Raw genomic sequence first — 24,641 nt, forward strand, 5'->3', positions numbered from 1 at the left:
AGGGTGACGAAACAAAGCACAGGCAGGAAAAATGATAGAGGGGGGAAAAAACCATTCATCAAGCTTGTGGCCCATGTCCCCTGCCACTCCCTTTAAGGCCCCAGTTGAAGTGCTCACAATGGATACCAAGCGCCTGAAGGATCCTGTTTTCCCACATGATCTTCTAATTCCTGAGATCTCTTCAGGGATCATGCATGGGGTGGGTGTGTGGAAACATGCTTATCTTTTTCTTTTAAAAGGAAAAGCTGAAGGGGCATATCAATAAGGAAACAGAACACAACAAGGGTTTTAAGGCACTGAATTTGTTAATCACCTATAATAAAGAACTGTCTGATACATTGACCAGTGTATGTTGTATTGGGTTTGCGTGGCGAGGCTTTAGTAGCAGTGGGGCTACAGGGGTGGCTTCTGTGAGAAGCTGCTAGAAGATCTCCCGTGTCTGACAGAGACTGTGCCAGCCGGCTCCAAGATGGACCCACCACTGGTCAAGGCCAAACCCATCAGCAGCATTGGTAGTGCCTCTGGGATAATGTATTTAAGAGGGGAAAAATAGTTCCTGGGCAACAGCAACTGCAGCTGGAGAGAGGAGTGAGACTATGTGAGAGCAACAGCTCTGCAGACCCCAAGGTCAGTGAAGAAGGAGGGGGAGGAGGGGCTCCAGGCGCCAGAGCAGAGATTCCCCTGCGGCCCGTGGGGAAGCCCCTGGTGAGGCAGGCTGTGCCCTGCAGCCCATGGAGGTCCATGGTGGAGCAGATACCAGCCTGCAGCCCATGGATGTCCAGGGTGGAACAGATAACCACCTGCAGCCCATGGGAGACCCCATGCTGGAGCCCAAAGGAGAGTGTGATTCTATGGGAAGCCCATGCTGGAGCAGGCTCCTGGCAGGACCCCATGACCCCATGGAGAGAGAAGCCCACGCTGGATCAGGTTTGCTGGCAGGACTTGTGATCCCATGGGGGACCTGTGCTGGAGCAGTCTGTTCTTGCTGCAGCAGGGGCAGAGCGTGAGGAGCCTCCCCTGAGGGGAAAGGAGCAGCAGAGACAGCTTGTGAGGGACTGACCACAGCCCTCATTCCCTGTCCCCCTGTGCCACTGGCAGAGAGGAGGCAGAGAATTTGGGAGTAAAGCTGAACCCTGGAAGAAGATGTTTTAAGATTTAGTTTTTATTTTCTCATTATCCTACTCTGATTTTGATTGGTAATGAATTAAACTAATTTCCTCAACTCAAGTCTGTTTTGCTTGTGATGGTAATTGGTGAGTGATTTCTCCCTGTCTTTGTCTCAACCCACGAGCCTTTTGTTATATTTTCTCTCTATCCAGCTGAGCAGGGGAGTGACAGAGTGGCTTTGGTGGGCACCTGGCATCCAGCCATGGTCAGCCCACCATATGTATACAACTGTAAGGCAGTACTACTTCCAGCATGATTTACTCATATGTTTTGTTCCCATTGTCTAAAGACCTGGCAGGAAAAAAGATGTGCTGTTTTATAAACAACTTTAATAAGTTGTTACAATCATCTTTGCAAAAATAAAATTGTTATAGTATTTCTTGCATAGTATCTTACACAGAGGTTCCCAAATACTCTTGCAGGTAGCAGGGAATTGTGCAGCTTCTTCACAGGACTTTGCTGTCCAGTGGTACTTGTTGAGAAGAGATGAAGTACTGATACGCCGAATGATGTCTTACAATCAAACAGAAAGTGGAGCAAATGATGAAAAAAGACAGCAACCAGGTAGCTCAGCTCTAACTAGGCACTTCTGTTCACTGTATGCATGCACAGAGATACAGTGGCCAAAGTGATGTGAAACAGGCAGAATTTTTTATTTGACGTCCCTAGGTGTTATGTTAGGCTGGGAGTAGTGAAGGCTAATACTTTTAACAGCTCCCAACTGAAATGTGAGACAAACCTGAATCTGGGGACCCCTTTCCTCTAATCTCATTGTGGTCATTTCTGAGAGTGTTTAATGAAACAAACTCCTTGCATGTCTTCCAACATTGCTCCTTGACCTCCTACCTCTGTCCCTTGTCACACCTCAGGCTCTCAGAGGCAGGCCCAAGCAGCCGCATGTGAACTGAACATCTGAAAGCATCTTTTTTTTAGTGAAGAAATGCTAGGAGTTACGCTTTTTGTCAATGGACCTGGATGCAGGCACAAGGGCAGGAAGGGATGAAGTTTAGACCCTCATGCAGACAAAGACCCCACTGAAGAGGGCTGCTCACAGCTGCAGTAAGAGGGTGAGTGCTGTTTTGGCCAGCTCTGTTGCTGCCTTTCAAAGGCAGGAGGATGTCTGTAGCCTTTCGGCTGCTTCCATCCGAGCAAACAGAGCCAGTCCTGTGTGTCAGGGATGGATGCCAAGGCTTGCATTATTCACACCATGGCTGAACTGGACTCAAGAGCAGCCAGACTTCTCAGCCAAAAGTATGAGCCACGAGGAGAAACAGACATAAAAGCTATTTCTAGAATAACTTGAGTTCTTCCAGCTGTATCAAGAATATAAAACCTCCGAAAAAAACGTCTTGCCAAACTGCCTTCTTCAGTCATTGCATTTAGATCAATATTGTGTTGGCTGATCTCCACCATTTTAAAATTCTCTACCAGTAACCCTTGCGTTTTATTTCTTAGGGTGATTGTAAGTGGCAGCTTCACTTAATTTATGGCAGTATGACTGGAAAAAGACAGTGACATGTTTTACAATCTTGAAAAACTGCCAGAGCTTTATATATTCACCAACAGTCGGAGTTCAAAGGTGGTGACAACATCATGCATGGATGTACTGAGGGTCAACATCATCTGATCTGAACTGAAAAACAAGTGCCAGGGAGAGCGTGTAGGGGGACCCGAGTTCAGAGCTAGTATGCATGGTAAACACCTTAATCCCAGCACCTGTGATAAATGCTATCTAGCATTAGCAGGTGGAATTAAACTTGGCTTGCAGAGGGCATCAGCGGATACAAATGTTTTTTGGGAACGTCTTAACTATTTCCTGGGGAGGGGCCTGACTTCCACAGTGTGAACTGTTTCAGGTGTCAACCTCTTGGAAACAAGAAGGCCATCTAACAGAAAAAAATGCTAAGGGAAGTAATTATTTGTTCTTCTTTTTTTTTTTTTTTTTTTTTTTTCCTTTTTAATTTTTAACTACTCAATCCACTAAGTCTCCTGATAGGATTTTAGGCCAGAAATGACATTCACTGACTTTGGTAAGATAGTCAGTTTATTCTGTACTTTTCACCTATATCCACCAACACATCCAAAGTTTTGGTTGCTTTTGACAGTCTTCCTGACATGGCATACCACAATGGCCTGCTTTACCAGACAGCTGAAACTGGGTGCACATTGCTTTAGAAGACATTTTAACCAAAAATAACAAGCTTTCAGGAAGAAACTGAACATCACACAGAAATGCAGAGTCCACAGCTTCATCTAACATTTTCTAAAGCTCTATAAGGCCAGTTTTGGGTCAACCCTTTCACTTAGAAGAAATATGGCATCTAAATAAATCCAGGAACTCTTGAGCTGCATAACCCGACTTTTGCATGTTGTAGAATGGTCAGATTCCTCCCCAGACTTCTGCCACTCAAGGCCATTAGAAACCAATGCAATCACTTAGAAACTTTTAACCTCTAATGTGTTGGGTTTTGCTATACTAATTATCTAGGGGGGGGGAGGGGGAGAGGGGGAGGGAAGGAATATTTATTTCTGCATTCCTCCTCCTGTGCTTTTTTCCAGGTTAAAAAAAATGTATTAAAACACATTTGGTGACTCTCCCTGTGTCATTAATCACCTAAACCGGACCAGTTTTTTTCAACTCTTGTATGATAGCTGCACACCCAGAACTCCTGTTGATTTGTAGAGGGACAGACAGGGACCTGTGCCAACCCAGAAAGTAAGAATCATGGCACTCTGCTCTGAAAAGCTAAATTCACAGGAGTTTCAAATTATTTCTTTTAGCCTCAGGCTACAGTATGTACAACTATACATGTGTGCAAATGAAGCACAGTAGCAAGGTAGTAGTGCAGCCACAAAGATCATTGTTTCAAAAACTGTATTGGGGGCAAAGATCTATTGGACATGTTCTATTCAGGGATACTATTCAAGGTATCTCTTACAGCAATACAGTGAAGTACGCGTTACCAGACGACTTAGCATACTCTTTGACAAAGCCAGACTTCGAAGCATAATCTACAGGCTTCAAAACTGCTGTCATGGAATCATAGAATAACTCAACTTGGAAAGGACCCATAAGGATCAAGTCTGACTCCTTGCTCCTTGCAGGAGTCCTTAAATCTGCAATCATGAGATACAAATCAGAGTTAGATATAAGATTATGAACTTCCTTAAGAAAGCACAATTAGACTGGTTTTGGTCAAACCAGTTCTAAGTAAAAATTATATTCTTGGTAGAACTGAAAGTAGCAACCTGTCCCTGGTCCAGATTCTGTCCTGGCAATTATTATGTCTCTCCACTAGGTAAGAATTTAATCCACTAGATACAGGCAAGCATGTGTACATAAGTGAACTGGATTTTCTGTAAAATTAGAACAAGTTTTGGAGAAAGATGAAAGCAGTCATCCTTTTTCTCCACTTCATCAGCTTGATTTGTTTAACTCTAGCACCCTGTGTGTTTTAAGCTCATAAAGGCAAGAACAGACTATTTTGACTTTGCTTTCCAGACAGTTATTCAACCTGTGGCAAGAGGTGGCACATCAACAGATCTGAAAATCAAAAAAAAGCCATGCTTGCCATGCCCAAGGCAGGCAGATCCAACTTGTGCTAATTCTGCTGAATGAGAAACCACCCTGCTCTTTGGTGAATGAGGAATTTATTGGGAAGCCTGTGCTGGTATCATGTACTGTGTGTGACCAAGTCTCAGGTCACTGGTTGGATGCACGTGTGTCACCGCTCAGCTCCCTGCCACACAAGGCAGCCTGCACTCACCATCTCTGACGGAGAGCCTCTGTGTGGCTGGCAAAGCGAGGAGCATTTTTTCAGTTCAATTTGTTACAGCTGCTGCTGCTGTTTGCTGTCAAGTCTGATGCCAGAGGGAAGACCTTATTCTCATAATAACTTGGTGGGTTGGTGAAGAACCTCTTTAACTAGCAAGTAGGCCCCAGGTGAGAGAGCATCCCCACAGTATTAGATGCTAAGTGAAAAGTGAGAAGCTGGCCAGAGGTGTGCAACAGTAAAAACTGACTGACAACAAGGTGTGTGTGGGCTTGTTTGGGACTGCTGTGTTAAGACATGTCCCCCCCAGCAGACAGACTTCGCCTGCCCTTTGCCCAGGGAACACTCCCAAGCACTGGGGTACGAGCCTGGCACTGGTATCACGAAGCACCTGGAGAGCTGGACCAAACCAGCTCTGGCAGAGCTCACAGAAACTTCATGCAGTCCAAGTGACCAAGTGTGATGAGGATGGCTTCAGTGGGTCCCTATTTCAAAGGGACTATGTAGGAAAAGCTGTTTGATGAGGACTACAGGAGGGAAGGAGGAAGGACACAGAATAGAAGTGTTATGTCTCTTGAAGGAATGCACTGAGGTGTGTTTCTCTGTCTTGTCACATAGGTCTAAACTGACAAGAATACAGAGGAACTAGCTTAGGTCTTGGTCTAATGCCATCTAAAAAGCATCCCTTCACCAAGCTGCCAAACCCTCACAGCATCTGCAAGCCCAGCAAAGGCAGACCATATTGGGCAAAGCTTTCTACTCTGGTAGTCAGCAGCAAAAAGCTAGTTTGGGCACTGATGCCTTTCACATCACCAGCCCCCAAAGGCTGAGCTATCCAGTCCTCCCTGCCTCAACTTAACTATCTACCCTGTTTTGCTGCTGCAGTTGTAATTTGCAACATTTCTGGATGATGACAAATCACACGTAAAATGGGAGAGGAGTAAAACAGCATAATGAAATTTAATTCTGAAAATATGGCAAGAGTCTAAGGCACTTCAAACATTTCAATACACATGAGTAAAGTGAATGTGACAAGGTAATAGCATTCCATAAATACGCACCGAGAACTACACTCAGTTCCACTCAAGGGGAATATACAGATGGTACCTCTAATTTTACTCTCCAATAAACATGTATGGACCTTATAGACTGACAGAATTAATAAAAATATGGTAACAGGACATGTAATTCTTCATGTAGTTTTTAATTATTAAGGAATATAAAATGTTGAAAATACTGTGCGAGTTAATTTTATAGATACTAGTATCTCTCATATAAAAAGTTATACATTATCCCCAATTAGCAACAACTTATTTAGTGAACTTCAGACCTGACAAGAGGCTCGATCCCCAATACCAACCCACTGACCCACCAGCTCAAGATCCACGGAGGTGACTATATAAGCGACTGCAACTTCTGAATTTTAAAGTAATTAAAAACATCAAAATCATGTTGGAATGAAATTTATGAAAAGGTTACTGTGATGAAGTCTAGGCACAGTAAATACAAGTATGTTATAGAATGATGAAAAACAAGCCATCAGGGACACCCCTGTATAAATAGCTTTAGAAGTTTTAGGCTGCACATAATGTAGGAAAGGATAATATACAGCAAAGAAAAACAGGATTTATGCCAGTGTACAGAAAGACGAGTAGGTGAGCAGAAGAACAGTTCTGGCTAAGGTTCTCAGCTGAGCACTACTTGACTATATGCTTGCTTCAAGTTCAGCATTTTCTATCTTTAGCATTAGATCTCTGCTTTCACTTTGCTGGTGAGTTCAGGCACAAGACAATTACATTCAGTATCTGTCTCAGTAAAACAGTAACATTTAGCAGCTTAAAGATGGCATAAGTTTTTACAGATATTCATGCACTACTACTCAAACGTGGCTCTGTGGGTGGGACCAGGAGATGTTCTTCTGCTAAGCCTAGGAGTGCCCTAGAAAAGAGGAAAGAACAATTAATCAAAGGGAAATTACTCCAGCCAGCCAAATGAGAACAAAGCACTCACAAGCACTCTGTTCAGTCCCTTGCCTTTAATTGCACAGATTATTTTTTTTTCCATTTTTATTTTAGGCAGAACGGTGCCAGCTATCATATGGCCTACCAACTGAAAGTGCATGATGTTTACAGTGAAATGCTTAGCAGCAGTTTGTCAGGGGAGTGAGCTGGGGCTTGGAGAGCAGGTGGATAGTTGCCAGAACACCTAGGACAGCTGTAACAAACTGTGTTTTGGTGACCAGGTCAATAATTAGCATTACAATGATGCAACAGCACCTCTGCACCTGTGTGTCAGTGAGACCCAGCCCCTGGGCAGCCTGCTGCCTCCCTGGGCCTGGGTAAGGGACGTCACCAGGACACCCCCTGCCTGGTACGGAAGAAGGAGCAGGCAACTCGGGAGGACTATAAGGATGTTGTGAGGTTGCACAGGGCAAAGATTAGAGAGGCAGAAGCCCAGCTACAGCTCAGGCTGGCCACTGCCATAAAAGATAAAAAAACCTGGTTTTACAAATACAGCAGAAACAAAAGGAGGGCCAAAAATAGTCTGCATCCTTTATTGGATTCGGGAGGGAACATTGCCACAAAGGATGGGGAAAAGCCTGAGGTACTTAATGCTTTCTTTACCTCAGTCTTTAACAGCAAGAGCAGTTACCCTCTAGGAACTCAGCCCCCTGAGCTGGAAGACAGGGATGCGGAGGAGCAGAATGAGGTCCCCACAGTCCAGGAGGAAACAGTAACTGACCTGCTGCTCCACTTGGGCACACACAAGTCTATGGGGATGGATGGGACCCCTGCAAGGGTACTGAGGGAGCTGGTGGAGGAGCTCACCAAGCCACTCTCCATCATTTATCAACAGTCCTAGAAAATTGGAGAGGTCCCAGAAGACTGGAGGTTAGCCAGTGTGACACCCGTCTACAAGAAGGGCAGGATGGAGAACTGCAGGCCTGTCAGCCTGACCGTGCTGGGGAAGGGTATGGAGCAGATCAACCCGAGTGCCATCACGGGCACGTGCAGGACAACTGGGCATCAGGCCCAGCCAGCATGGGTGTATGAAAGGCAGGTCCTGCCTGACAAACCTGATCTCCTGTGACAAATGACTTGCCTTAGTGCATGAGGGAAAGGCTGTGGATGTTGTCTACCTGGACCTTAGTAAAGCCTTTGAGACCATCTCCCACAGCATTCTCCTGGAGAAACTGCTCATGGCTTGCACTGGTGCACTCTACACTGGGTTAAAAGCTGGATGGCAGAGCCCTGAGAGTGCTGGTGAATGGAGTCACATCCAGCTGGTGGCCAGTTACAAGTGGCGTTCCGCAGGGCTCAGCACCGGGGCCAGTCCTGTTGAATATCTTAAGATCTGGGCAAGGGGGTTAACCAGTAAGTTTGCCGATGACACCAAGCTGGGCAGGAGCGTTGATCTGCGGGAGGGCAGGAGGCTCTGCAGAGGGGTCTGGACATGCCGGACCGGTGGGCCGAGGCCAGCTGGATGAGGTTCAAGAAGGCTCCGTGCCGGGTCCTGCAGCTGGGTCACAGCAGCCCCACACAGCGCTACAGGCTGGGGCAGAGCGGCTGGAAAGGGCCTGGTGGGAAAGGGCCTGGGGGTGCTGGTCGGCAGCCGGCTGGGCATGAGCCAGCAGGGTGCCCAGGTGGCCAAGGAGGCCAGCAGCACCCTGGCTGGTGTCAGAAGCAGTGTGGCCAGCAGGGCAAGGGAAGGGACTGTCCCCCTGCACTGGGCACTGGTGAGGCTGCACCTCGAACCCTGTGTTCAGGTTTGGGCCCCTCATTTCCTGAGAAGGGCAACGAAGCTGGTGAAGGTTCTGGAGCACAAGTCGTATGAGGAACAGCTGAGGGAACTGGGGCTGTTCAGTCTGGAGTGGAGGAGACTCGGGGGGGACGACTTTATTGCTCTCTACAACTACTTGAAAGAAGGTTGCAGCAAGATGGGGTCAGTCTCCTCTCTTCAGGAACAAGCAATAGGACAACAGGAAATGGCTTTAGATTGTGTCAGGGGAGGTTTAGATTGGGTATTAAGAAAACTTCATCCACTGAAAGGGTGGTCAAGCATTGGAATAGGCTGCCTGGGGGCTGATGGAATCACCATCCCTGGAGATGTTTAAAAAATGCGGTGCTTAGGGACATGGTTTAATAGTGGACTTGGCAGTCCTGGGTTAACAGTTGGACTTGATGGCCTGAAAGGTCTTTTCCAATAGAAATGATTCTATGATTCTATGCACACTAGCCAGAGCACGTGAACCCTGCTAGTGAGCTAAGTGTAACCCAGGTAAAATGGAGGAGCTATCCTTCAGCCAGGGTTCAGCCTTCTGCAGTCAACATATATTGAAAACTGTATATCAACCCACCAGCATAAAAAACATCCTGTGAATAAACTCCACATTTCATGTGCTGTACCTGTTCTGCACGTGCCATGGATTTGATTTTTTGTTTATGTTTTACTATTACGTTCAGTGCAGCAATTTAAAACATAATCTGTATGAGGTTGTGTACTGACCGGTGACTGAGTTTTGGAAAAGTTTACATGGGCATAAAGGAGAACCGCTATATCCTTATGTCCAGCTTCCAGGGCTATTGAAAGTGCTGTGCTGCCATCCTGAGAGAATAAAGGAAGAAATAACACAATTAGTGCTTGTGTGCATTAACAGATCTCTTAAAAAGCCCCATCAGCCCACAGAGAAGGGAAGTTATGAAGTGGAGGCCCTACTGCTCAGACAGCTGGGTTAATTTATGGTCTTGTTTAATTTCTTTTATTATAATTAAGTGACAATAAGCCTTACACAGCTGTTTTATGGGGCAGTCCAATTATCAGAGGCCTCATAATTTCTCCCAACTAGGAGTCTTGATTATTGCTAAGGAAGAATGAGCACACCATTATCACAATAACGTTACATGTAGTGCTGTGTAAGACTAGTGATTTCAGAAGATTGGGCTGTCTGAGAGAAACTATAATGTCAGTGAGGAGTGGAAGAGAGGGGAGGGATAAATGCTAATCAGATATCATGATAACTGCTGTGTTACAATGATAATTATTGTGTTATAGCTCCCATTAATGCTAAGAGCAGTTGCATTCATAATTCCAAATGCTCCTTGATGGAAGTCTAACTACAAACAAATACGCTTTCTTGGTCAAGTACTGTCACCTCAGTTTCTCAGCAGGTGTTATTACTTTGAGAAACCATAGCTGTTGAGGCTGCTAGAGTGCTTTTGCTGAAAGGGTAATCTATGGACCTGCTGTTTTCCCTTTAGACCATGTTTGGTCCAGGAAGAAGCAGTTGTCAGATAGCCTGTGATGTGAACCTCTGGCTTGCTGGTCCACTGCCTGGCTTTTGCCTCTTGTGCACAGAAGTTTCCACAACAATGCCAGTATTAGAAATGTCCTCTCATAGGGATTGCCTCTTACATTGGCTCTCAGAATGAAGTACATTTTCCAGCCACTGCCGTAGCATTGGTATTAGAGAGGTCGGCACCAGTTTAAAGAAACTATAAACCCTTTTTCCAGCATGGGACATGATGGACAGCATCCAAGTAGAAAGTCTTCCTATGAAACTACAGGGAGTGATTATACATAAATCTGCTTGTCCTGAGCAGACAGGGAGCTAGAAGAGCTGTCCACTACAGTGCAATATAATGCACGACAAATACTCCACAGTTAACAACAGGAAAAGCCAAGTTCTTAGAGATGCTGAATCACTGTCAGAGTGGCACACATCAGTAGGATGAAGCTCAGCTTACTACTGATCATGCTGACTGGAAAAACATTGCTGTCACATTCAGAATAGCTAGGGGAATGCTAAAAATCTCATTATCTCACAGCACAAACAAAACTGTTACAAACTGAATTAGCAGCAGACAAGTTGTGCTTGGGAAGCAGTACCAAACTGCCTACAGGAACAGTTAAGTGTCATGTCCCCATAAAGACATTAATTATTGACTTTGTGACTGACTGTGCTAACAGCATTCAGCCTGCAGTAACCTAGGTTGCCCCCAGAAGTGTTTATTAAACTGAGGCCTTCTTATATTTTCCCCTCAGGACTGCTGTTACACATCACCAGCACGGCTGGGCAACTGAGCTGGCTGCTGCAGCAGCTGAGTGAATGAACAGAATGACATTTCTGCCTCTCTGCAAGAGCTTCAACAAATAACCACCAACTGCCCACCTGAATTCCAAACCCAGGCTCCATTTCAGTGCTCAGTGGATAAAGCAACAGGAAGAATGGAAACATACCCAAGAAGTCATGTTGTTAACGAGCACAGTACTCAGAAGAACCTAAGTCAACATTTTCAAGCTTGAGAAGTCTACAGATCAAATTGCTGACAGCATAGGCTGCAATGATTCTTGTGAACAAGAAATATGCAAGTGTCTCCCTTGGCACTGAAGTCACAGCCTGTATCTGTTTACTGTCAAGACAATGTAGCTTCATGACTGAGACCAAACCTGTACTCTCTTAAGTCATGGTTTAGATACTATATAAACATCTGTGAAGAGAACTGTAGGGTTGATGTTTGCCACGAACACAGAAAAGCAACACAGCAAGGCTGTTAAGTCACCAGGTAAGGTCCTAACTGAAAATCTGAAGACTCCTGGAAAAGAGGGAAGGAATGGGAGAAGGGAAGATGTTCTACCATAACCTAGCAAATATTTTTTCTGTTCTGACCACTGCACACCTACAGCTAACCACAAAAATTGTTACTGGGTAAGTCTGTTAGAGAAGCAAAGATACTAACCAATCCATCACAGCACTTGCTACCACTAAGAGGATTCATGTATTTGATACTTTGGTGCTGTGAGTCAGAGATTCATGTAAACAGATTTCAGCAGCTCTCCACTACATCAAAAAAACTGAATTAGATAAACATCCCAGAGTGGAGAGGCCATCTGATGAAGCACTACCTGGAAAGGCAACTCACATTATCCTCCAGAGTGCCGTTACACCCAGGCTGAGCCAGCAGAAGTTTGACAATCTCTACATGTCCATGTTCACTAGCACACATCAGAGCTGTAGAGCCCTCATCGTCCTGGATATTGACGTCTGCACCACAGGCCAGTAAAGCTTTCACCATGTCTATCCGCCCGTGACTCACAGCTAGCATCAGTGCTGTCTGACCAGCCTGCATGGAAAGAAATGAAAAACCCAAATTACACAATCAGTGACAAAGTAAGCATACTTGATTTTTTTTGGTGCTGTGCTTCTTCTGGGGGGGAAAAAAAGATTGTTATTTTATACAGTACTCTCAAAGCTCTGCTTGCCGTTATTTAAATACCTATTATCCACATTCACATAGCTATTTATTAAATTAATGGAAGATATCGGATCTATTTCCAGACATCTGGAGTTCCTTGGAAGGAGCTAAATGGTGCAGAATTTGTAAATGTCTTGCAAAACTCATTAATGGCTCTATCATATAATATTCAATCTTCATTTTCAGAAGACATCCAGACCTGAGGCTGAACTGCTCTTCCACAGCTCCATTTTGTATACAGCAATCAAAACCACACACACATGAGTATCAAAGACCACAAAGGGTGGAAATGAGTGAGTGCAAAAGCTGAACTAGTGGAGCAGGGATGGAGCCGTGGAAGAAAAGATAAAAAGACATGGGAGTGTAAATGTAGTCTTGTAAACCGTTTGACTGACCTGGCTGGCTTTAGCATTCACGTCCCCACAGCTGAACAGTTCTTCCACTATCCTCATGTCCTTCTCCGCTTCCACAGCTGCAAGTGCAGCAAGCATGATGGGGGTATAGCCGGCCTTGTTCTGATGATTTACGTTACAGACATCTGCACAGGGATGAGATTGTTTCTTTGGAAAGCAGGAACCCAAAAAGCAGCAATTGTGCTAATGAACTGAATAAACTGTTAGTAAAGCAGCCTATAAAAAGAAAAAGCAGCAATTGCTCTCATAATGGAAGCAATTGAAGGGAAAGTGGAGAAGGAAAAAATAAACAGGGGTGCTCTTGAGCCTGAGAAAGAAAAGGATTCTCTTCTACTATGCATGCAACACAAGGGAGAACACAAAACCACTTTGTATGTTATCATTTAGGGCCTTCTTTGTGCATTTTTTTCTTTTGTCAAAGCTAAGTGGTCTGAAATTTGACGTGACTATCAAGGTCATGGGTATGAACCCCAGGAATACTGTCAGGAGAGTCTTTAAGCTCCTCTCCTGAGGGGATTTACACTGCAAAACAGAAACAGTCTGACAACGTGGTCAATGGAAAAGCTGCTTCTCCTCAGTACAAACATTCTCCTGTAATTGGTGTTATATTAAAGATCTGCAAGTGTGCTTTGACATGTTCTGGAGCTGCAGACAAAAATCTTTCAATTGAAGACCGTTTCCAGCTCTACAGAGTATTTGATTGAGAAAAAAAGTACTCTGGGAACAAACACAGTGAAGTTCTCTGACTAGTGCCAGCAACTGACTAGAGTTCTCCTTTCCAGTCTGTCTCTGTTCCTAAAACTTCGAAGAAATCCAGTAGGGCTTAATTCCAGGCAGCAAGGCTTTCAGTGTGCTCATTGTATTGGAAAGCAAAGTCTCAGACTTACATAAACAGTATCTCTAGACTTGGGGTTCAACTGCACCAAAGACACCTTAACAAACAAAAATGTCTCAGCAAATTCTTCAAATTTATTGCCGAAGGATTTTTAAGTGACATGCAGAAGCAATACAAGTGCAGATGTAAGAAAATGCACATTTTTTCAGGTTCCATAGACATTACCTCTGCTATTTTATAAACAGCCAGCCCAACCCTACTTTCAGAAGTCACTTCTGGGAAGCCACTGAAGCCACAGAACATGACACTCTGCTGCATGCATTACCTCATAAGTAATGAGTAATTATTGGAAGTGATGCTTGCCTACCCTGACTAGACTACTTCAGCAGAGGTGCATTTTCTGAGGTCACATTTCAGCTCCTTTTGTATGTGGCTAATGAGCAGAGCTGTTTTTCTGTTTGTCCTCCTGGTAGTACCGCATGGTGATATAGAGGAGTCTTTTGTCCCATCTGCTCTTCCCACCAAACACACAGACACAGAGTTCTTGGACCAAGAATCTGCCTGGGATACAACTACACTGTGAAGATGACTGTAGTGACCATTTAGACACAGTCCAGAGGAAGACTGTAGAAACCTGAAGGAATTTGCCTGTTTGCAAATATTTATCAAGTGCTGGCATGTGCAGTGTGACTCTGGCACACCTGGCACTAGTCAGTTGTTGCATTTGACAGTCAAAACCTGCCGTGTTCATAGGAATACACCAGTTGCTGTGAACTAAAGGAGCCCTCACTTCCAGCAACAGTTGAGCATGCTCATGCTACCCTGACATATGCAGGGAAGTGAAGGGGCAGTTTCCTCCCACCGAGGTGCATTTCACTGTACTCCTCACATTCCCTGCATTCCCCCACTGTGACTCACTCTTCCCTACAGGCTGTCTTCAAACAGGACAAGAGATTTCAAAGCACTCGCTTTCCTGCAGAGGAAGTTTCTGCATGTATGACAGATGTGCTGGGTTATCCAAGCTGAGACTTGTATCATTAATATCCTTGTTTATCAGATGCTACCCTTCTCGATTTATAAATATTGCTAAGCTTACACTCCAGCCATGTAATCAGCCTAGTTAAGCTTTACAACCAACTGTGACAGGTTTTATAACTAGTTCAGAGAAAGAAGCTTCAGTCAGGGAGCAAAACTAGGCTTCGGCATATTACATCCTGCCTGGGACCAGGTCCAACACATGACACCTTCTGCTGGCTGCCTTCTGGCTTAGTACATGCGGGGACCAGACACTCTGGAGTCACACTCTGCCACCACCCTCTCTGCATATGCGTTACAAAGGGATCTAAATGAAGCATCATCACGCTGCTCATGGATCATAGAAATGTCCCTGTATGGCATAATGCCACATTGCTCCAGTTTCCTAGGAAAGCAGCATAGCTGTGTCAAGGTGGTGTCCAGAAAAAGCTTCTGTATTGCTCTATTAAAAATAAGATAGACTTATTTTTAACATGTGTTTAACATGGATCTCTATACCGCAGTGCATCTTCCTCCACCAGCTCCGTACCTTTGACTGAGCAGCAGCTGTGCTGCCTTCCAGAGAAAACAACTGCTGGAGGCTGGTGCTACTGAACCTGGACTACAGTCCAAGAGTCAGGGATCTACCTACTTGTCCTGAACACTGGTCAACTGTGTATATAATTTACTTGAGTGTTTTTGTAACTTCTTCAAAAGCCACCATGATCACCTTGAAAGCTAGCACTAGAAACAAGGATTCTAAACTACCCAAGTGAGCCACCATGTAACTGGTAACAGTTACAACAGCTGCCAGCTGAAGCCCAAACTTGGGCTCTTGCTCATCAATAATTTCATCTGTGAGGACTGCGAAAAAACAAGTAATTTAAAAAAATATATGCAAACAAGTCAACCTACTTGCATCCAGAAGAAGCTTTACAATTTCAAAGTTAGAATGTGAGACACTGTAATGCAGAGCTGTGTTTCCGTTTCCATCTGCCATATTGATAATATGTCTGAGGACAGCAGGGGAAATCTCTTCAAAAGCAGTTATGTAGTCTCCAACCATTTCAGGGACAGCCGACTTCTGACTTGAGACACGAAACCACTCATGCTGGATGGTATTTAAACAAAACCTCTGCCAAAACCAAGACACAAAAATTTACATATGGGCAATCTATTTAAAGGATTTTCCATCCCACAAGTCAGCAATGCAGGAGGTCAAGCCTTTTTTAGTCAAATGTGGGAAGAAAGTATTCAGCTCACAAACAAGATGTATGGACTAAAGCTTCCCCTCTGACTAAACCCCTCTTTAAAACACCATTTGTTTACCTCCTCTCATTTCACCTAATTTTCAGGAATGGTTCACCTCTGAAGACACAGAATTTTAGGGTAAGATTTGTCCCAGAATTAATGGGTATCAAATACTGGTGAACAGAAAAAAGACTTGGAGTAATCATTTCCATGAAATATTTAACAAAGTTTAAATCACTGATGAACCCAAGACTAAAGAGTGGTGGGAACACACATTTCTAGGAGAATTAAAACAGCAGCATGCTAAATCAATTAGGCCCAATCCCAAGGCATGAATTACCAAATGCACAAAGTACAGAATTGGCTGGACAGCAGTTCTGCAGAACAGCTGGACATTACAAGTCAATAGTCTGAACCTGAGTCAACGTCACACTGTAATCAAAAAAGCAAATACTCTTCTGTGGTGTATGAACACATTTATAGCTTGCACTGCATGTGATGCAGTTCCTTCTCTCTGCCTAGCGTTGTGAAGACAACAGCTGGACTACCTTGTCTGGTCAGATCACTGGACATGAAAGATTCAATTGAAACAGTTTCAAAGGTGAGCAGTGAGAAAAACTAGAAGTCAAGGAAATCTGACCTATGGGACAAGACAGGAAGGACTGAAGACACACTGCTGAAAGAACAGCTAAGGAAAAGAACCCTGTAGCATTTCCACAGTGCAAAAGGCTGTTGCTGGGAGAAAAGAACCAACTTGTTCTTCACAGGCAAGCTGGCTGGCTGTAGTAGGAAGTGACTTTAGCTGCAATGAGAAGATGCAAACTAGACATTCAGGATAAACTTTCCCATTTCTGTGGACTCAGGGTGGAGGGGTAGGAGCCTCTGAGGACGAGTAACTGTCTGTTGGGAACAATGTAGGTAGAGCAGATCTAGCTGTGAGCCAAGGAGGTTCCTGCAGTCACCGCTGCTCTGACCTTCTGAGAGAATTTCTCTAACCTGAGAGGACCATCACGTCCTTATTCTCTTCTCATAAACCCCAACCTGCAACATGGCCAATAAATTCAAGGACAATTTTGCAGAGAAAACTCAGCATGTTTCTCTAGGCTCTAGGGAAAACACCAAAGGACCTGTACCAGTAGCTCTAGAGGGGACCCATGTCTGGTAAAGGGTGAATATTCTACACACATCAGTACTACATACATATCTGTACTACATATTCATATATACAGAATATTCTATATCAGTACTACTATAATAAAAACTTACAAGGTCCAACCATTTCAGTCAAGAGACCACATGTATTGTGAATATGCAGAGTTGAAACACAGAAGTGGTCATAAAGTGACACAATATAAGTGTTTTTCTATTTTAGACTGAGTGCAAAATACCACTAATGATCTTTACACAGTATCACATGCATTATTAAGTAAATAATACACTTTTTTAATTCAAGTAAGCTATGACGTCCCAAAAGGAGCAGTCTGCAGCCTCTTCTGGTGTAAACAGCAGCTACAAGAGCTGAGTATGTTGGAAGAGGTTGGGACAATTTATAGAGATCCCTAGCTGGACTGAAGTTTATACTTTTTTTGGACAAGACTTATTTACAGCAGACAGAGAGACAGCAAGTGCTGATTAGTCTGCAGTTTCCAGGTACAAAACACCACTTCTGCTGGAAAACATTTCAAGCACAAGAAACATGCATTCAAATTACACCTCTAAGGCTGAGATTATCAGCTGGTTATGCCATTTTTGACACTTTCAACTCTGACTGGGCCTGAAGCATTTGTTGTCTGAATTCCTAAACTACTCCTGAAGGACTGACACAGGATTAAAAACTACCCCTCACAACTGTATTAAACAACCTTTCATTCTCTGGACCACAAATGTCAGAACTGGACATAGACGATATTATTGTCTGTGTCTTACAGACAGTATTATTGTCTTTAAGAAGCTGCAGATAGTCTACAGTAGAGGAGACTGGCATTGGATTGCTGCCTTTTACATCACTGCAAAATTGTAACAAATGCAAAATTCAATTTCGTATCACTAAGCAGTGTTCCTTTGCTTTCAGATTGTCCTCACAAAGTAGCGTAGGCAATTCCTATATGAGGCATATAGGTAATTCCTATATGAACCAAATACAACCTTATTTCTTGAGGCAGAGTATTAACAATGAATATTCCCTACTCCCTGCTGCACTGATAAAAGCTACTAGTGCAGTAAGCAAGACAGAAACAGTACCCCCGTGCTAAGAAGGAGGCAACTGCAGTTTCAGAACAGACTGTCTGTTAGAAACAGGCTCCTGACTCCACACAGTCTCTTAATGCAAGGCCTGAGAGCTGCTTATAGCAGTGCTAAAGCCACACTTACAAAAATAACATGGGAATGCATGTATGTGTTTAAACTGTGCTTTCATGTTACTATTTTTATGTGTGCGCCTTGGGACGACAACACCCCAGCACACAAAGCACAAGTACATTCTCTGGACAAAAGTCCCCTGATAGAAAAACAACTTTGTGACTCTTCCAGGAAAGATTAAATCCTCTTCTGCCTAGCCACTGCGGTGCTGGTCCTGCAAAACCAGAAGTTATCCCTCCCTGAAGTTTTTCTGTTGCAGCTCAGAGAGAATTTTGCCATGCATTGCTTACCACATCTTTGTTGGTCAATGCCTTGGGATCATCAATGTTGTTTCTCAGCAGGTGACAGGCAGAAAGCATCTTTTCGCTTAATTCATACCTGAGGGAGACAGCAGAACACATGGCATGTTTCAATGTTTCTGACGTTTCAGCATAAAAACATCTACTTTTCTGAAAGTCATGTAGGAATGAACGTTTCCAGCAAGCCATCAGCTGCTGCAATGCAGAAACCACTCTGGCATCTCTCCTCTGCGGGGACTCCCTTCACCGCAAGCAGAGATGTATGTGGGAGGAGGAGTGGGAACGGAGAGCAGGTGACGCATCACTTCTGTGCTTTAGATTTGGCAACCCTTCTAGTGGAAATCCTCACCTACTGCTGTACAACTGCGGAACATGTATGACAAAGCATGTATTATATACTCTGTGCTTCAATGACTGAGGAAATGCCAATAGCTGTGATGGAAACTGCACAGGGAAAGGGCATAGACAGTGCTTCCCAGACAGCTCCTACTTACTGGAAGCAACTTTTCTCATCCCATCCACTCTGGAAATTTACTTTCCTTCTCCAGTTCCCCTTCATGTTTTCACTTCTGCCTCCTTTCCATCGCAAATTTCAAAACTCAAGGAAGAGCTGAAAATAAGGCCCATGCCTGTGCCACATGGCATGCTAGGCTACAACCTGCCACAGAAGATAATGGCAATTTTCCAGGAAAAATTCTCCCAAAAAGCAGAGAGGCCAACATACTTCTGTGTAAGGCAGACACTTTAGCCCTCCAGGGTTACAAGCCAGCTGCTGGTGCTTCCAGAACAATGAAATGCTCTACCATTGCATGGGTCATATTTAGTCCCATGGGGCCATGCACCCTGCTTCTTCCCCTTCAAGGGCATTGCCAGGGCAGCCAGCTTACAAAGACCCTGCTACTCAAGTACACGCGGCTATCCAAGCTGTCCTGCTGCCCCTCTTTACAATCCCCCCTGGCTAGGATAAATATAAATTGGGGAGCTCTGTGGAGCTCCACTGAGAAACTGCCCACCTTTTTATGCCACTTGTAAAATAACTGGCCATCCTACAGGACTGTATAAACAAAGCTCAGGGCACTTCAAAACTCACAGCCCTAAGGCCTACAAATAGCTCTTAAAATAATTAATTTCTGCAGCTCTTTTATTTAGCAATTGATAATTACAGGTAAGTCTGATGTTAAGCTGTATGTCCAGTGAAACATTAATTTTGTCTTAGCTCTTCTACTGTTATTATTCCACTTAGATAATTTGCCAAGTTAGCACATTTGTAAACATCTGGCAAACCCAGGATCTACAAAATATCCCTTTACTGCCTATGTATATGATTCGTTTTGTTCATTCACTAATCAAGAATCAGAAAATCTCACCACACTACTGCTTTCCATGTGCCAAAAAAAAAATAAAATAAAGCCTTGCCTGTCAAATACTAACTTACACAACTCATTACCAGCAGTTTGAAAAGTAACTTACACATGAAATGCTGAACAAATGCATGATGGCAGCCTTGGAGTATACTGTAGTACACAATCTCATATGATGTTTATGATGTTAGGGTTGGGTGACCTTGTTGCTGCTGTACCCCACCATCTTACCAAGCAGTACCAGCCACAACTGAGACGCCTTGCAAGGTGCAAATGCAAGATGTGCTCTGAGCAGGCTGATGACCTGGTGTGCATGGTTCAAGACTCATTTGCTTGTTCACTTACTGTTTTAAAGACCAGGTTGTTAACAGGGCATTGTCCTCTCCCATACGAGTGCCATTTATGACCTGGGAGAGCCTCTGCCAGGTGGAAGCCACCTGGGTCTCGCTATAAACGAACCGTACCCCAGCCAATGGAAGGGACAACCTCCAACACCTTCTCCCCACTCACACATGATTGTTTTGCCACAAAACCACCTCTGGTTACCCACTTGAGTAGGAGGGGAGTGGGCAGCAGTTGAGCAGTGATGGGGCTGGCACTTTCTCCACCAGCACAGGCACAGCCACGGCTCGCCCCGTGCAATGAGGCAGAGCTAACCCCCTCAGAGGCACTCAGGAGAGGGTGAGCAGCCTACCTCTCTCTGATTTCCACCTCCTCGGCCTCGCACTCGGGAAGGGGACTGTCCCTCTCCGCCCCCATGGCACAGACCTCTGGAGCACGGGATGTGGGCTGCCCCTCCTCTGTGTGCCGACTGCAGGGGTACTCGTGGCCCTCGCACTCCTCCTCTGAATCTGAGGAGGAGCTCTCCTCAGAGCTGGAGTCATCGCTGGAAGTCGTCTCATACCTGGGGGGAGAACAGGTAGGGGCAGAGGCACTTGCTCAGTGGCATTCAGCAGCAGTCAGCACCTGTCTGCACTAGGGCAGCTTGAAAAATGTCTTGCAAAGGCTGTTTTGCACTCAAGACCTTTTCTACTCACTAAACTCAGGGTCACTGCCAACTGACACTGTGATTATTATGTGCACAGTGTGTAATGAAAACACAACCTTTTTTAAACAGAAGTCTTAATACTTTGTTAGACCTTGTCTTAGTCCTAGGATGAAATTACTTTGTTCAGAGTAAATTGTGTTGTTATCTTACTAGGCAGATATAAGCAGGGAAGCTAACAAACCTATCTAAAGACAACAGCTGCAATTTTAACACTTCTTCCTGACACAATCCAAAACATTTTGATATTTTGGGTGAAATGTAAGTGATTTGGAAATTATAATGGTGATTCTAATTAATTGTCTTACCTCAGTAACTGCAGCTGCTGAAGAATTAATATACTAAGCCTATTCTTCTAATGTACAACAGTGACTGATAAGTGGTAATTCTCAAGTAAATATCCTCTACTGTAAGTAATAATACTTTTAGCCTATATGTATGAATTGAAGTAACTGCAATATTTAGGCTACATACTATATCAGACACTTGTACTAATTTAAAACTAATCTTAGGAAAGGGCTAGAAAAGCTCCATAAAAACAATTTGGTGAAACCATTTTAAAGTTCTTTGCAATATTCTGTGTGGGAAGTAGTATTTTAAAAGATAGTTTTCCCTACTGTTTTCTGTATTTGTGTAACAAAGTTTCTCTTTATCTAGAGCAAAGTCAGAAAAGTTAATTCTTAGGCAATGCCATCCCCTGCTGATTTGTTCAACAGCACAATGCTGTGTGCCAAACACATATTAAAGTTTTCCTTACTAAAATATTGCCTGAGAAATGTCCCCATGGCTCTTTGAGTGTGAATTAAGTTTCATTTTCCTGTGTTGAATTTGGCAGCAATCTAATCTACAGGTATTTGAAACTGATGCCACATATGACTTGCAAGCACCATTAAGATGAGCTCAGATGTTTTGTGCTTCCCTCTGACCCTTAAACACAGCAGATGCACCTCAGCATGAAGGACAGCCCAAAGCCACGCATACACTCCTGAGTTCCTCCTTTCCTTCCCACTGTGAAAGTGCTACAATGACAGACTCGCTGCAGACAGGTATCTTACCCCCCATTAATGCCGACAAACTGCAGGTTCTTCTTGGTGTTGCTCAAATCCTTTTTCCCATCCCTTTTCTTCATAATAGATTTGAGTGTGCTTTCATTATTAGTACATACTGTTGAAAAGGGAGACAAGGCACAGGAGTCAGTACAAACCTGTAGTTGGCTTTGACAACAGCAGCTTTAGACAGTTTTTCAAAACAAAGAAAAAGCTTTCCATTTAATTTACCAACTGAAGCTGGGCTTTCAAATCTTTTTTATACATGTAGTCATGGTGTGAGATACACATTAGAAATACAGACAAGTATTTCTGAAAACAACTCTGGAAACAGAAAACTAGTGTAGCCTAGCTTTCCTGTCTTCCAACATGCTGATAATCTTTATGAAGCTTGAGAAAACTTTAAGAAAAGACATGTTTGGGTTTTTTTTCTTTGCTATTTGTGAAAGACTTCTAACATTGAAATGGATTACTCTGTTAAAAAAACCTTAATTCTTGGTGTCAGATGACAGCGGCTCACTGCCTGAACTAACTCATCAGTACAGACAGCACATTTAACGATAACCTATTCAACAGAGCAGGAAGGTTCAATCAAGGCTGGTTCTTTTAGATTTTAGTATTTGCTGGAACAGCTTTTAAAACTATCTCTAAGCATAAGACAGCTAAAACATTCATACAAATTTAAGTTTTTTCAAAAAACCCAAACCCATTATTAACCCTTTCTCTCTCAGTAAATTTTTCTTATGAAGACACTAAATGGCATTTCACTGATGCACTACAACCTGCCGCTTAGAAACTAACCACTGTCTGCAGACACAGGCTCTCACACTGTGACTTTCACCACAGCTGCATCTTTCCCTGCTTTTGTAATTCTGAGAACACTGAAAACCTCCTTTAACTGTATTTCATCTTCAAACTCCATCAGCGCGACGAAAGGTGAATGTAAGCCAGTCATTACCATAGAGGCCAGAGGCAAGCTGGTCATCCGTCAGGTTAATTGGAGCGAGAGTTTTGTCCTGAGAAGAAAAGGGCTTCCTTCCCCGAACAGCTTCCACCAGGGGAGTTTTCCTCTCCTCCTGAGCGGGCACAATGTCCTGCTCCAATTTCAGCGTTCGCAAATTTGAAGTTAAGTGTGTGTTTGCAAGCTGCCCGTGAGGAATGTACTCCAAAGTAGCACCTGCCAGAAAAGACAGTAAGCATCACGAAGGAGTCAAGACCAACACATTTCTGTCAACACTGTGATCAACAGGGTGGGGGGAAAAAAAAAGGGCAACATTTGTGCTTTTCAATAGTCTTTCCTGAGGATCCAATAAGAAAAGGGTGTGATCGTTTTCAGAAAATGCAAAAAAAAAAAAAAAAAAAGCTGTTTTTCTTTCCATGAAAACATACAATACAAGGAAAACTATGAAGTTACTAGCTTTAAAAAGGATTAAAAGAATGGTCCTTCCTTTTCCTTCTTTTTCGGTCTGTGCAGTGACCTCAGCTCCTGCCACCCTAGCTCAGGGCAGACTCTGAGCTGCTCCTTGCTGACATGCCTGAAGAATGCATTTATGAGCTCTGCAGGTTCTTTCTGCAAGATAAGTGCCCATTTTATCTTAATTTTTTTAAGAAATGGTATTTTCCATGAAAGCAGAAACTTTTCAGGAAACTTTCGTTTTTACTAGCATTCCACTGATTCTGGAAGTTAAATACTTTACCTACTTACTGAGACAACTACAATAAACTACCACCACTGTGTTTTTTGGTTTTTTTTTTTTTTTTGTTTTTTTTTTTTTTTTGACAGGATTGTAGAGCTATTAGTTATATTTAAATCAAATTCCAAATGTTTGGGTTATAGGTTTTTTTTCCTGACTTGCTGGCATCCACTCATTTTTTCCCTTTGTGTGTTTAAAAGGCAGTACTAATTACTCACAGACTTTAACAGATTGTCCTGGAGTTCCTCCAGCTGTGCTATTACAACAAAACTGCACAAATGCTTTTGTTTGTGGAACACACTTTTTTTTACACACACATACTTCCTTAAGTGATCTGGCTAGCACTGCAAAGAAAAAAAGAGATGATACTTAAGCACTATCACTTCTTTCTTTCAAAGCTTGCTTCAATCAGTCATGCCTCCACAGTTTTTTTTCCTTTGTATTTATCAAGAATTAAGCCACAGCTTCCTCATTCAAATAGTTGAGTGGCACTGCACAGGATGCTAACATCTTGTAGTAAGGTAAATTCCAAATATTCACTTTTAGAAATAGCTGACATCTTTTACAACTCTTGCTACACTGCCTTCCCACCTTCCTGCTTCACCTCAGTACTTTTTTTCTATCTCTGTAACAGGACATAATAAGGCTGATTTTTCCAAACACTGTCACTTCCCAGAAGCTTCCTCCTTTTTGCTCGTGTTCCCACCCAAGTCTCCAAGATCCCAACTGAGCCTCACCCCACATGCATTTTCAAGGCACTTTCACCAGCAATGTGACCTATTACCCACTTCCACCATTGCTCATAGCTTCTCCAAGTTACAGGGGAAGCTGCCTGCTGGGAAAGGCACATGACAGGGTATCAACAGACATGTCAGTACAGATACAGACATAAAGTTTCTGCCCTCTCAGGGAAGCAAGGGGTGAAGGTAGCAGCCACCCCAGTGCCCCTTGTGCAGGAGCAACCCCTCTAGAGACAGGCCTATGCACTTGGGACGAAAACAGGCACCTGTGGAAATCAAGAGGAAAGTCCTCCCTTCGCTCCCCCACCTCTCCTCACTTTGCAGCAGTGACTGACTTTGGTTGGGTCTCTTCCTGACACCGAGCACCATCCCGCATCCGCCAGCAGAGAGCT

General features: G+C 43.7%; 1 protein-coding gene across 2 annotated transcripts in view; it reads right to left on the bottom strand.

Moving 5' to 3' along the window:
* Positions 1-5,881: 5,881 nt before the first annotated feature.
* The window catches only part of KANK1 (KN motif and ankyrin repeat domains 1), a 97,061-nt gene continuing 78,301 nt past the window's right edge, over positions 5,882-24,641 (bottom strand). For both annotated transcript variants that reach the window (XM_040579548.1, XM_040579549.1), the window contains 9 exons: positions 22,774-22,992; positions 21,825-21,933; positions 20,419-20,628; positions 18,355-18,442; positions 15,371-15,590; positions 12,589-12,731; positions 11,861-12,061; positions 9,447-9,545; positions 5,882-6,878 (listed from right to left, as the gene is read on the bottom strand). In XM_040579548.1, the coding sequence (XP_040435482.1) occupies positions 6,816-6,878; positions 9,447-9,545; positions 11,861-12,061; positions 12,589-12,731; positions 15,371-15,590; positions 18,355-18,442; positions 20,419-20,628; positions 21,825-21,933; positions 22,774-22,992 (1,352 nt within the window). In that variant the 3' untranslated portion in view covers positions 5,882-6,815. The remainder of the gene's footprint in view (positions 6,879-9,446; positions 9,546-11,860; positions 12,062-12,588; positions 12,732-15,370; positions 15,591-18,354; positions 18,443-20,418; positions 20,629-21,824; positions 21,934-22,773; positions 22,993-24,641) is intronic.

This window comes from Falco naumanni, chromosome Z (assembly GCF_017639655.2).
Source record: "Falco naumanni isolate bFalNau1 chromosome Z, bFalNau1.pat, whole genome shotgun sequence".
Classification (NCBI taxonomy): domain Eukaryota; kingdom Metazoa; phylum Chordata; class Aves; order Falconiformes; family Falconidae; genus Falco; species Falco naumanni.